The sequence below is a fragment of the Ascaphus truei genome, chromosome 7 (genome assembly GCF_040206685.1).
Source record: "Ascaphus truei isolate aAscTru1 chromosome 7, aAscTru1.hap1, whole genome shotgun sequence".
Classification (NCBI taxonomy): domain Eukaryota; kingdom Metazoa; phylum Chordata; class Amphibia; order Anura; family Ascaphidae; genus Ascaphus; species Ascaphus truei.
Genome location: NC_134489.1, coordinates 39,667,764 through 39,682,009, shown reverse-complemented (window position 1 = coordinate 39,682,009; position 14,246 = coordinate 39,667,764). Strand labels below are relative to the sequence as shown.

At 46.7% G+C, this 14,246-nt stretch overlaps 1 protein-coding gene across 2 annotated transcripts; it reads right to left on the bottom strand.

The window, feature by feature from the left end:
- Nucleotides 1–272: 272 nt before the first annotated feature.
- TMEM79 (transmembrane protein 79) lies at nucleotides 273–10,139 on the bottom strand. Of its 2 annotated transcripts, none has more exons than XM_075607834.1 (5): nucleotides 10,037–10,139; nucleotides 6,737–8,163; nucleotides 5,581–5,794; nucleotides 3,467–3,681; nucleotides 273–1,086 (listed from the first exon to the last, which is right to left on the bottom strand). In XM_075607834.1, the coding sequence occupies exons 2-4, from the start codon at nucleotides 8,025–8,027 to the stop codon at nucleotides 3,486–3,488; spliced, it is 1,701 nt and encodes a 566-aa protein (XP_075463949.1). In that variant the 5' UTR covers nucleotides 8,028–8,163; nucleotides 10,037–10,139; the 3' UTR covers nucleotides 273–1,086; nucleotides 3,467–3,485. The 2 variants fall into 2 exon arrangements, with proteins under 2 accessions (XP_075463949.1, XP_075463950.1); XM_075607835.1 differs by having other exon boundaries at nucleotides 6,737–8,159.
- Nucleotides 10,140–14,246: the final 4,107 nt, after the last annotated feature.

Below are 14,246 nucleotides of genomic sequence, written 5' to 3'. Positions count from 1 at the left end.
AAGTACTCTCTTAAACACTCATCTCAATGAATCCATCGCGTGTCCCCAGACGTTATCCCGACACATTCACACCATCCTGTGTGCGCACGCACAGCACTGCTGGCACTCACACACTACGCCAAGGGTTCTCCACCCCACTCCTCAAGACCCCCCCCCCCCCCAACAGCTCGGGGTTTCAGGATATCCCTGCTTCAGCACAGGTGGCTCAATCTACGACTGCACCACCTGTGCTGAAGCAGGGATATCCTGAAAACCTGATCTGTTGGGGGGGGGGGGGGGAAGAGGGGGGTCTTGAAGACTTCAGTGCAGAGCCCCTGCACTATGGGGACAATTCTATATCCAGTTCAGGACGTTTTCGGACACAAATCTCTGTTGAATGACCTGTGCGTTTGCCCTTATTTCTATGTTATTCTGTGTATGTAATTGGTGTGGCTCTGCACGCCCATTATACCGCGCGGCAGAACATGTTGGTGCTTCACAAATAAACGATGTCATTTTAGTCACCGGGGATTTGCATCCGAAAACGTTGCAGACAGACGCGTCAGTGGCCATACAAAGGCCTGTGTATTTATGTTGTCGTGAAACCCCTGGATTGGCAGCTTCCCTAATGCGCAGTGTACTTCCCATCAACACTTATTTATGCCCTACCTCAAATTACATAGGTTTGAAATGACGCTATGTTCCAGCATAGACTCTCAGGCACATGGTGACTCTCCTGGCGCGTGTAAGGGGTGAGCACTTACAATCTGCCCTTCAGCAGACATGTACTCACTTGACTAATGATTGCAGCACAGGCGGCTCCCGGTGCAATAACCTGGCATAGGTTCCATGTCAATGTTTAGTCACTCGTCCCGATGCTGAACCTTACGGAAGTGACTAACAGCCCCGTTTATCTGACTCCGCATTCAGCCTCTCACAGTGGGGGTTTTTTTTAGCAGGGAAAAGGCTACTGGAAGACTAAGCAAAGCAAAATCCATTTACATCTAACTACAACAAATAATTCAACGTTAAGGAAAGGCAGGTGGAAGCGAGAGCATTTCTCCCTCTGCCACTCCGTATTTCAGCCCCATAATCACATGTCGATCCCTGAAAAAAAAAAGAAGAGCTGGAACTTAATTCCTTCACAATTAGATTGTAAGCTCCTCGGAGCAGGGACTTCTCTTCCAAAATGTTACTTTTATGTCTGAAGCACTTATTCCCATCATGTGTTATTTATATTTGTTATTTATATGATTGTCGCGTATTACTACTCTGAAGCGCTAAGTACATTAATGGCGCTATATAAGGCTGCGTCCCCGCTGGCTACTGCAGCGCCCGCTGTGGTGGACGCTGCAGGGACAAGAGCTGCCCCACAATGGGGCCGGGCCCGCTGCGAGGGGGGGATGCCGCGCTGCACCGAGAGAAACTCCCGCTCAAGAAAATTGAGAGCAGGACTCGCGATGGAGCGCAAGGCCACGCCCCCCGGCGGTTCAGCCAATGAGGGTGAACCTGCCGGGTGACATAACGGCCGCGCCCCCGTCACCCCCCCCCCGTCTTTCCCCCTGCAGATCGGGGGATTTGGCTGCAGGCGCGCCTGCAGCGCAGGCACTGGGGCCGCAGCCTAAATAAAGACATACAATACAAAATAGCGGTGATGTTCGTTATCAAGCTGCAGAAACTGCATTATAGATCAGATTTATTTCCAGTGCAAGTCTTCCTCAGGAGGTTATAAAATTACTGGCATAATAAATATTTATATACAGTATAAAGCAAAGTGGTCAGCACAAAGGCAGGGTCACTCTGCTGTTCTCAGATATACTGTGAGTTAACCCTTCCAGGGTCACAGCAAGCGTTAATAGGGGACGGGGAAGTGGAGGCGTGGTGACTTCTTTTTTTTTGTTTACAAAACTAGAGTACCACAATTTGTTTTTTTTTAATATAGCTACACACTGGCAGTTTCAGCTTATTTTGAACGGAAAAGGAAATTTATTGTAAAAAAGCTCTCACCAGGGGTGCTCAAATCCAGTCATCAAGGCCTCGCCTCCACCCCCAACAGGCCAGGTTTCAAGAATATCCCTGCTTCTGCACAGGTGGCTCAATCAGTCCCTGCTTCAGCACAGGTGGCTCAATCAGTCCCTGCCTCTGATTGAGCCACTTGTGCTGAAGCTGGGATATCCTAAAAATCTGATCTGTTGGGGGGGGGGGGGGGGGGGGAAGGAGGGGGGGGTTGGGTTCAGGACTGGATGAGCATCCCTGCCTTCAAGCATAAAGACGGTACAACCCTTGTTTAAATTAAGATCCCAGGAACATTTTCCCAATGTTTACCAGGTTTAGAATGTCTTTAATTCTGGTCCAGTACCACTACTCTTTTAAGGCACTGTTATTACACATATCATGCCAAGATAAAGATCCAAAATAAATAGTGTGTGTCCCAGGCTAATACATAGGTAGACTTGAATTGTGGGTGTGTGGGACATTCTAAAAGCAAGATCAAGTTGATGGTACCCATGATAACTGTCTCGGCCAATCAGAGTTGAATGCCTGGGAGCTGTGCATTCGGCACCTGTCATTGTAACAGAAGAAGAGGAGGCAAATGGAGAGTTCTGATTGGTTGATCCAACCCATCATTATACGTCACTATAGTTCTAGGTTAGTCTATGTATCTGTGATGTACAGAAAAGCCCGGGCGCTACCTCAAAAGATTGACTAATGGGGTGATACAATTCTAGTGACAGAACAATACAACCTTAAAGGGTACTTTAAGGTCCCCTCTACTTCCGATTCTCTTCCCGCTGCTCAAACCCCAAAGAGGACCTATCCAGGATCCTTAATGATATAGGGAAACAAACAAAAAATGGGGGAGTACAGGTTGAGGGACTATACAGACGTTTATAAAACTGCACGGTATAGAGCTGTGAGTTGAAATTTAGTAAGGTGTGCAATAACGTAAACACTTACACGGCCTTGTGTAAATGCTTTCACATCAAGGTGTCTTTGCTTTAGGTGTCTTCTCTCCGGTGTTCTTTACGCTTAATACTTTTCTTCTCCTCTGTTGTGTGGTTGAGTGTTCCTGGTCTTCTCCACACGGATGATTAGCGATGTTGTCCTGTTGCACTTCTGATTGCCGCCCTCTAGCTGCGAGTCAAGTTTATGCGAGATAAACTTGACTCGCAGCTAGAGGGCGGCAATCAGAAGTGCAACAGGACAACATCGCTAATCATCCGTGTGGAGAAGACCAGGAACACTCAACCACACAACAGAGGAGAAGAAAAGTATTAAGCGGAAAGAACACCGGAGAGAAGACACCTAAAGCAAAGACACCTTGATGTGAAAGCATTTACACAAGGCCGTGTAAGTGTTTACGTTATTGCACACCTTACTAAATTTCAACTCACAGCTCTATACCGTGCAGTTTTATAAACGTCTGTATAGTCCCTCAACCTGTGCTCCCCCATTTTTTGTTTGTTTCCCTAGTCTATGTATCTACCAAGAACTCTAACGTGGCTTCAGCCCGAGGTCCTCTGTTGTTCTGACTTGCTGGCCTCCTTGGCTCCTGTTTCCAGGAAGATCATCTTCTCGGGCTCCAGGATAAACATGAAGTAGAGGTTACACGCCAGCATGGAGAGCAAAGGCAGGAACGTCAGGCCGTAGCCGAAACCGCGGAACGATCGGCCAACCGCGAAGGACAGCCAGTATATCAGCCTAGAAACGGTATAAGAAAACGGGGAGGTGAGTGAGAGACTCCTTCTCTGAAATATAGATCATTAACATGGATTTATTACTGGTAAAAATGCAGGTTCTCAGCCAAAATAACTGGTGAACTGATCAGTCTAAGTCTTTGAATGCGTGATAACATTAATACTATATATTTTGTAAAGTTGTATGTCTGGTCGCTATATATTTGGACACCTCTTAAGATATCGTCCATTTTGCATGATGGTTCCTGAAATCAAGGAGCAGGTTTTGTTTATGTTTGGATACAATTGGAAGCCATTGTTACATAGTTAATGAGGTTGAAAAAACCATCAAGTTCAACCTATGCTAAATTTAGACAACAGATACTGTATCCTATATCTATACTTCCTTATTGATCCAGAGGAAGGAAAACAAAAAACCCCAATGATATCTCATAAGGGGGGAAATAAATTCCTTCCCAACTCCAAGAATTGGCAATCAGATTACACCCTGGATCAACATCCTTCCCATGTATACTTATTTGGTACATCCCTGTATACCTTTCCTTTCTAAAAAGATGTCCAACCTTTTTTTGAACAACTCTATTGTATCTGCCATCACAGTCTCCATGGGTAATGAATTCCACATTGTAACTGCCCTTACTGTAAAGAACCCTTTCCTTTGTTGCGGGTTCAATCTCCTTTCCTCCAACCTAAAGGGATGTCCCCAAGTCCTTTGTACAGTATAGTGGAGTCAAGATGGTGGACTGAACCTTTCAAAACGGCACTGATTTTAACCACATTCGCCAGGATTGTAAGTAGAGGGTCTGAAGTTAGAAAATCCATTTTTTTGCACATTGGTAACTTTATGTTGGATGCTCCAGAGTGAGAACTGGAAAAAAATGTGTATGTTTTTGCGCCTGATGGGAAAAGCCAAAAATATAGTTTACCCAACAGCATTACAACAAAAATACATTCAATATTTTCATTAAGAAACTAAAAAAAAATTAATTATCCATTTATAAATCTCAGTATTTTTTGGTTTCCTACAATTCCTGAGTAACGCCAGACACTTTCAGCTAATATCTTATAAAATGCAGCTACTCGTAGATTTAGATCTGGGACTGGCCAACTCTAGTCCACAAGGGCCACCAACAGGTCAGGTTTTCAGGATATCCCTGCTTCAGCACAGGTGGCTCAGAGGCTCAGCCACTGCCCTAACCCAGAGACTGAGCCTCTGATTGAGCCACCTGTGCTGAAGCAGAGACTCATTGAGCCACCTGTGCTGAACCCAGGATATCCTAAAAACCTGACCTGTTAGTGGCCCTCGAGGACTGAAGATGGCCACCCTCGTCTTAGATGCACACATTTTTGGATTTTGCCAACTTTTGGCCCAGCTGCCATCTCCCATCGGTTTTGCTTTCATATTATGGCCTTTATGGTCTTCCCCAAGAAACCAGACTTTCTCTCAAAGTGCCAAGTTTCAGCCTGTTCCTACCTGCAGATTACCCATTCTAAGTATTTAGCGAGGTAACTCTCACTGTATTACTTCCCGGTAAAACATTTGATAAATAAAAATTTAAATGGGAAAAAGGGGGAGTTTAACATGAAAAAATCCAGCACCGTGTCCTTTTCCAGCACTGTACATCTCCAGCTTCCCGAAGTCTTATGAGCGAGAGCCATGGATGTGTCGGCCTGGCTGCCACCAGCTTGAACCTTTCCTCCACTGGGAAACTTCAGTAGGATGCCTATAATTCGGCTATTCGGATGCCCAATTATTATTAACCGGATGTAAACTGAAATGAAACATCTTGGAAAAATGCCCAACTTAGTCCAATTTTATGACCCGATACAAAGTGGCCTCGGTGTGAGACCTTCCTATGACATCCCTTTCAGCTCTACCCTTGGTTCACATGGCGCCACTTACTGCGAGAAGGCGAAGAGGCTGGTCAGCAGTGGGATAAACTTCAGGTACTGCTGAGGGAGGTAGGTGGCCAGCACTGCCAGGTTAAAGAAGTACAGGACGAAGAGGAAGGTGCTCTGCTTCACGAACCGCCGGTGGATGGTCACCTCCCTCACTGGGGCTTTAAATGGATCAAAGGAGGAGGCGCAGAGGCGGGAGATGCCGTGGATAATCACACCTGGAGAGAGGGGGGGGACAGTAAAACACTAAACCAGTGGATCCCAGTCTGTTCAAACTGGGCTCGCCTCAGAACACTTGTTTTGATGTGGGCCCTCCTTTTCTGTATTCAGTGCACAAACACAGATGTGTAAGGCGGCGATTACAGTGCCGGCGCCGCGGCTGTTGCATCTAAAACAAATTATTTGGTCGTCTCTGGATACCGTTGCGCCCACTATGCGCAGCGTCATTGGACACCAGGTATTTGATTCGGCAGCGCGCGTTGTCGGGACTATAATCGTGGCCTAAGATTTGGAGAGGGGGGGGGGTTGAGAGGAGGGGGGGTAGAGGGGTGGAGGGGCAGTCGGATCTACAAAATATCACATGTAATATAATAATTCCACATAGTTGGTTATTCTTTCTGTTGCTATTTTCTGACCCCCTCATCATGCCATGTCCTCCCGACTTTCTGAACCTCCCAGTTTTGGGGTACCTGGTGTCCCTCTCAGTTGGTCTCCTAGGTACCCCACTGCCCTAACCCATTCTCGCTAGGCTACCTCCAGTCCGGATGCTTCAAAACATGAGCAAAAGCAAATCAATGGGTAACGATAACAGTGGAGTCTGCAGCTGTTTAACAGTCCTTGTCACCTGAACTTCAATCATCTGAATTCTCCCATTTCATGGACACATTTAAAATATGCAGCTGGAGGTCCTCTAAATAACTTTTCTAATGATGCACATATTACAGGATCTTCCATGCCTTCCAAAGTAATTATTTCCTTTTCATGCAGTAACAATATTTAGATATATGCTTGAATTTCTACTTTTTTGGGGGGGGGGGGGTGTAAATAATGGCCGTGGTTTACTTTTCTTTGTAATAGGCGTATATCGGAAAGATTGAGGTCTCAGGAAGTTGGCTTCCAGTTTACCCCGTGTGCCCTCCCGAGTAGGATCGGTTCCTTACCCAGGACAATGGGGAAGGAGGCGAAGATTCCGCATCGCAAAGTGTAGACGAGCCTGGTGGGTATGTCTGGCATCAACGGGGCATCGAAGGGCAGGAAAGCGTATGCCCCGTACAAGAAAGCCGGGAACACGAGCAGGGAGACAAGGAAGGATGCCACTACTTTCAGGCAGCCTCGCTGGCACCGGCAGCAGCCTGGCCTTGCCTGCACGGACTCCTCATCAGCTGACATAGAACGGTGAGTACGGAGGAGCGGCTCTGCCTCTGCTTCCACTTTCTCAATGTCCGCCTTTTCACACATTTCCAGCTGCACGTGTAAATTCTTCCGCTTGCTCTCCGACGACCCCTCGAGCTGCTGATGCTGGACAAAGAAAGCCGGGTTAGCCACCTGACAGCCAACATCTGCTGCCTCCTCCTCGTCGATGGCCTCGCTCCTCCCGGCGGGGTCTTCACTCTGTTCATACAGCCCAGCATTGCTCAGCCTTGTGATGTGGTCCGGTGGCCTGTACTCATCAGGGTATGGCAGTGTTATCTGGGCATCGTGACATCCATTGGCCGCTTCTTCCGATGAGCTTGTGGATCTCTCAGAGCCGCTCCTCTCGAAGTTCGAGTTCACCCAGGCGCCGCCTCTGCGCAGTAATGGCATCGACTCCTCATTCTCTTTTTCATCCTCTTCGCTGCTTCCTTCCTGCAAGTCCTCTTGAAGATTCACATAATTTTCCACGCACTCTTTGCAGAGACAAGTGGGGGCAGATCGCTTTATGCATTGCCCTTCAGCCGACGGCGGTATAGATTGTTCAACACACCCGGTGTTGTGCTTGGCATTCTCACAAGGCCTTGTGTCCTCAGCGTGGTCCAAAGAGTTCTCTGTTTTAGACAACTCTGCGGCGTTCTTGTGGTTTGTCTGTGATAAAACACCCTCACCTAAAATCTCTGTACACTGCACGCCATCCCCATCCTTTTTGGAATGACAGGCTTGTGTAACATTTTGGACGCAGCTTTCCGTGACCCTTGCTTCATGGTTGTCAACTGCACTTGGCTTTTGTGGCTGTTCTGTGGTCTTTTGTGCACCAGGGGAGGGTGGTATAACCTTCAAGCCATCATCACGCAGAGCGTTGTGTTCGAGTTCCTGGCGCCCATCAACGTCTTCGTGGTCCAGTGAACTTTCAAATTTCAAGACCTTATGTTGACCTGAGGTCATCTTGGGTTTAGTGGTCACTTTACCACCCTCTTTGAGATTCACAACGGCGCTGTCCTCTGGCTCCGGTTTCTGGGGAGTACCTGGGCTGACCATCGTACTTGCAGAAGTTATCTCTGAAATCCAGCAAACTGCTGGAACTCTTGAGGTCGGATTCCAGTTGGAAGATGTTTCTTGGTAGTAAGTCAGCAGTCATCATACTATCTCTATTCTGCTGCTGTTTTCATCCTACCTGGTTATAAAACAAATGGGATGGGAGTTAGCAGGTACCATCAATTACATTTAGAAAGGCAGAAACTCTGGGGGGATTTTATGATCATTTTTCCTATCTGCAGTGAAACTTCAGACCCTGTTAGATTCTTTGGTTTCTCTCATATTTAAGACAGACTGGTGTATATTCCAAGCATTTTTTTAATTCATTGACCCTATTGGCTTCTACCACCTCTGCTTGGCGGCTGGTTCACGAATCCACCTCCTTTCCTATGAAGTACTTCCTCGGGATCTAGTTTCAGAGCATGACGTCTTGTTCTAGCACCGGGGTGGCCAACTCCAGTCCTCAAGGGCCACCAACAGGCCAGGTATTCGGGATATCCCTGCTTCAGCACAGGTGGCTCAGTCATTGACTGAGCCACCTGTGCTGAAGCAAGGATATCCTCATAACCTAACCTGTTGGTGGCCCTTGAGGACTGAAGTTAGCCACTCCTGTGCCAGCATAGCTCGTTCTCCGAAAGAGTATTTCCTCCGGCACCTTGTTGAAACCATTGACGTATTTCAATGTTTCCATCATATCCCCCCTCCTCTCTCTCCATCTTCCTCCTCCATCTCTCTTCTCTTCCTGGCTGTATGGTACGGTCCTTTAATATGCTGATGCTGAGTAAGTAGTATTAAAAAATGATTGAATAAAAAATAGTTTCATATGGCTGAGTACTTTCGAGAATCAAAATGCCTTGTGCAGCCGGCGCCTCTGTCAGTCAGGGGGTAGAGCTAGTAAGTGGCTCTATAATCTGTTCAAATCAGCGGCTTTACTGGCCATGGGAGGGGATGTTAAATGCCGCCACACCTTATGATGAAATAGCTGTGTGGGTTTTAATTTTCCAGCAGACATCCTACTTAAATAAGGTGTACTTGAGTGATATAATACATTTAGAGCATCCATACAACTCTATCCATTACACGTCATACTTCCACAGGAGTCTAAAGAGCATAGGGAAAGGGTGCTCAACTCCCAGTCATCAAGACCAACAGGACAGGTTTTCAGGATATCCCTGCTTTAGCACAGGTGGCTCAATCAGAGGCTAAGTCGAAGAAACTGGTAACACTGGTAATACTAACTGGTATTGCCGGTGAGATGAGAGTAACCTGGTAACATTCCATAGACATGAAATCCCCACGATTTCCCATCCCCCGAACCTGATTCCAAGTGAACTGGGGCACCTGTCTTATTTCTACCAGGGGACACTTCTGCTAAATGTAGCTCTTTAGAATGAAAGGCACCATTGGGTTTGGGTTATTCCCAAGTCATCTCAGATTAACCGATGATATCCCAAACCCAGATGGATTTGATAGCCATGGTAACAAATGACATAGGAAGGTTTTCATACATGTAGCCGGTCAGAATATGAATATTCTTGACGTTTTGTTTTTTTGTACTAGGCAGTGACGGGGAAAGGAAATTTTCAAAGTCGGCAAATAATAAACGTGGAATCAGGTTAATAAGCTATTCATTCTGGGCTTTTAAAAATTAACTTCTGTTACATAACAATGGGAAAAGAGGGTTTGCAAAGTGAGAAGAGGTGACGAACAATTCTAAAAATAACATGAGGGACACTGCACCCCAAAACGTAGGAGCCAGGCGCAGTGGACAGTATTGCGTGATGACCGCCAACAATTGAAGAGGACAACACCAATTTCTACAACGTCCCTACAAATACTCATTGTCCCTTGTCCCCATGCAAGTCCCTTTCCCCTGACCCGATCCCTGCCCCGTACACAGAGGAAATCCATAACAGAACAAACACCGGCACGAGCGGAACTATCAGAATTCCCCCCCCTGGATTTAGCCAGAAAGAAAACCCGATACAAATAACAAGGTTGTATTCACATACCACAGTCTGGGCCCCCTAACGATGTGACCTGCTCCCTGCTCCCTGCTCCCTGCTCTTCCCATCTCCAGCGTTACTACTGCCACCAGGACACAGCTTCCTTCCGCATCCAACCTTATTTACCTGCATGTTTAACTAGTACAACCTGAACGGGCGGGCCGTACTTAAAGGGGCATGCTCTGCCTTGCCACAGTAACCCTTCCACTGCTGGAAACACCAGTGCAAAGATGCAAATCATGACATCACTTTGTTTTAAAAACTCAAACATTTTTTTATATTTTTTAAATGAATGTTACCTCTTTATACGGTGGCTTATTTGATGCAGTAACATGTTTGCGTACATTTTTATATTATTGTGGAATATACCAAATGGCTGCCTTCCCATGTGAATTCTACGGAGATCTTTAAAACAATATGCAGAATATGTTTGGGTTTTTTTTTTAGCACTGAATGAATGAGCCCCCACACAAACCTATATTACTTTAAAATGTTAGCATCCTGCCCGCTGAGCATATCCTGCTCTTTTTTTCGTTTAATGAACGAAATTGAGCTCTCCGGGGAGAGCTCCATTTTAACCTCCCACACCCTTAAAATGTCCAACACTTATATCTCCTGAATAGATCATCAGATTTCAAAAAATAAAACTGCGTTGGAAAGCGTTGAAAGAATTCTCTCTCCCCTTAGTATATGCACTATTTCAGTTTTCACAGCTCTATGACAGGGCAGATATATCAGACATTCATCTGCGAGTCTCACTGATTTAATTGAAATCTGCACGTTTCTGTTAAAATACCACTATTTGTCGTCTCAGAAGCCCCACAACTCACTGATATCAGCCCCTGGAGGGTGACAGCTCTGGTTTATAACACTGATATTACACTGGCAATGTTGGACATGGTTAGCTTGAATGCCTTTTGCTCTTGTATCATATCTCTGTCCGCCGCTTTATAAATAAATAAAACTACAATGTAATATTCACATCTCCAAAGGATATCCTATACATCGGAAACAGAGTATCTCCTGCCGTTTAAAGCACAACGCCTCTCTTATCTTGGTATAACGCCTCTAGCACCTTGACACGCCCTGATTGGCTGAAGTGGGAAATACAAATAAAACAAATACAGCTGATTCAATTAGGGATTTATAACGTGTTTAGAGGAAGGGGGGACGGACAAGCCATTACTGGTCAGGTTCCTTTCTCATTCCTGGTCACACATCCCCACATTTACCAGATAAAAGGGGTCTTGCTCAGACGCCCATTGAACACATTACATATCTGTTATTTCATTAACTTTCCTGTTTTTATTTCAGTTTGGGTTTTGTTTTTTGTTTGGAATGCGCTGGGGTGATTTCTGTTCTCTACGATTAGAACATTAGTCATACAAAGTGTGTGTTTCCTCATTCTGTCACTTAATTATACATCTTGGCAATCTAATCCTGAATGTCTCTCCAATATATCATCCTGAATGTCTCTCCAATATATCATCCTGGATGTCTCTCCAATATATCATCCTGGATGTCTCTCCGCTGACTCAAATATAACATGTGCAAGACGGAGCTCCTCATACTTCCTCCCAAACCTGGCCCAACAGGCCCCCTCTACATCACTGTTGGCAGTACTATCGTACACCCAGTAGCACAAGCACGCTGCCTAGGGGTCACATTTGACTCCTCCCTCTCATATTCACAATGTAACTAAATCCTGCCGTTTTCTCGTCCGTAATATTACAAAGATACGCCCTTTCCTCTGTTGCTCGACTGCTAAAACTCTGACTCAGGCCCTCATTCTCTCCCGTCTCGATTACTGTAACCTCCTGCTGTCCGGCCTTCCTGCCTCTCCCCTGTCTCCCCTACAATCTATTCTAAACGCTGCTGCCAGAATCACTGTACTCTCTTCTCTTTGAAAATCCGCCGCCCCTAGGTACTCCGCTGTTGCGGCCGCCTCCTTGCTGCCGCCCCTACTCCTCCTTCTGAAACGCAGGGTCAAATGACGCAGCGGACGTCGCCAATGTGACGTCGCTCGTGGCGTCGTGTTGCCATGGTAACCCAACAGCATGACGTCATTTGACGCTGCTACGTCGCATTGCGATGGTAACGATATGCTGTGTGACGTCACGTTGGTGAAGTCCTCTGCGTCATTTGACGCTGCTGTTCAGAATGAGAAATAGGGCGGCAGGTAAGGAGATGGACACAACAGCTAAGTGACTTCCAATCAGGCCCGAGAGCGCAGCAAAAGTATATGGGGCAGACATTTTTGCCAACCCCAAATTGTGCCGCCCTAGGCCTAATGACAAATCCACCACTGTCTTTCCTAAATCTGTCTCAGCGTCTCCCTTGCTGAAATCCCTCTCCTGGCTTCCTATCAAATCCCGCATCTCACACTCAATTCTCCTCCTCACTTTTAAAGCTTTACACTCTTCTGCCCCTACTTACATCTCACTATACCCTCCCCTGCCCCTCCTTACATCTCACCCTAATATCTTACTAAACCCCCCTCTGCCCCTCCTTACATCTCACCCTAATATCTCACTATACCCACCTCTACTCCTCCTTACATCTCACCCTAATTTCTCGCTATGAACCATCCCGACTCTCGCGTTCTGCACAAGGATGTCTTTACTCTACCCCCTTTGTAACTAAAGCCCTCTCCCGCCTTTAACCTTTCTCATTGATTGCCCCACACCTCCAGAATGCCCTCCCCCTCAATACCCGACTAGCACCCTCTCTATCCACCTTTAAGACACACCTTAAAAAAAACACCTCTTTATCGAAGCATACGAGTAGCTCTGTGGATGATACTTTACACCTCATACATAAACCAGACGCACTTACCAGAACGCCCTCCTACTGTCTCTGTAGGTTCCTCCTAATTACCAATTGGATTGTAAGCTCTTCAGGGCAGGGACTCTTCTTCCTAAATGTCACTATTATGTCTGAAGCACTTCTTCCTATTATTTGTTATTTATATGATTATGTCACGTGTATTACTGCTGTGAAGCGCTATGTACATTAATGGCGCTTTATAAATACAGATATACATTCATACAACTTACATCTCTCTAAGTATACCAGAACACACAGCAAACTACCTGGATAGAGTCCGGTATTTATACCAGAGTTCTCAGGGTTCTTCGCAGCCTTATCTGGGACAGTCAGTGCTGTAGGACCCGATTCCAAGTTCGCACCGAGCTACTTTTTATTATTAATTATTTTACATTTTTGTTTTGCAACGCAATATTATCCAGGACTGTTTGTCCCCTGTATGTGTGTTTACTAAAATAAGATTTTTTACATAATATCTGGTGAGGGTTTATCCTGCAGTGCAGCTCTAGGGAAACACTTTCTCTTTTTCCTATATAACTTAATTGTGAAGACTAGATTTTTTCTAATATCACAGTTATTTATATTTTTCACTTTCATGTTCCATTTTTGTATTTAAGGAAGTGTGGGTAGAAAACGGAGCACGGCCGCAAATTAAAAAAAAACGCGATCACGAGATGACCCCGGTAAAAATAAATAAATCACATTTATTGCCGTCACATGGACACAGGTAAGAAACCGCACCGCCTATGCGTTTCGTGCTTACATTGGGGGTGAGGGGGGGGGGGGAGAAGAGGGAAAGGATTTGGGGGAATAGAGAAGGAAAGGATTTGGGGGAATAGAGAGGGGAAAGGATGGGGGGGAGGAGAGAGAGGATGGGGGAAGAAAAGAGAGAAAGGAGGGGGAGGAGAGAGGCAAAGGAGGGGGGAGGAGAGAGGCAAAGGAGGGGGGGAGGAGAGAGGCAAAGGAGGGGGGAGGAGAGGCAAAGGAGGGGGGGGAGGAGAGGCAAAGGAGGGGGGGGAGGAGAGAGGCAAAGGAGGGGGGAGGAGAGAGGCAAAGGAGGGGGGGGAGAGAGGCAAAGGAGGGGGGGGGAGAGAGGCAAAGGAGGGGGGGGGGGAGAGAGGCAAAGGAGGGGGGGAGGAGAGAGGCCAAAGGAGGGGGGGAGGAGAGAGGGAAAGGAGGGGGGAGGAGAGAGGGAAAGGAGGGGGGGGAGGGAGGAAGGAGGGAGAGAGGGAAAGGAGGGGGGGAGAGGGAAAGGAGGGAGAGAGGGAAAGGAGGGGGGAGGAGAGAGGGAAAGGGGGGGGAGGAGAGAGAGGGAAAGGAGGGGGGGGAGAGAGGGAAAGGAAGGGGGGGAGGAGAGAGGGAAAGGAGGGGGGGAGAGGGAAAGGAGGGA

Bases quoted from the DNA above. Each gene is read 5' to 3' on its own strand.
- TMEM79 (XM_075607834.1), bottom strand. From the start codon at position 8,027: ATGGTCAGCCCAGGTACTCCCCAGAAACCGGAGCCAGAGGACAGCGCC. The intron at 5,795-6,736 runs GTAAGGAACCGA...CCCTCTCTCCAG, and splicing joins CTCCTTCCCCATTGTCCTGG to GTGTGATTATCCACGGCATC. The intron at 3,682-5,580 runs GTAAGTGGCGCC...TACCGTTTCTAG, and splicing joins AGCCTCTTCGCCTTCTCGCA to GCTGATATACTGGCTGTCCT.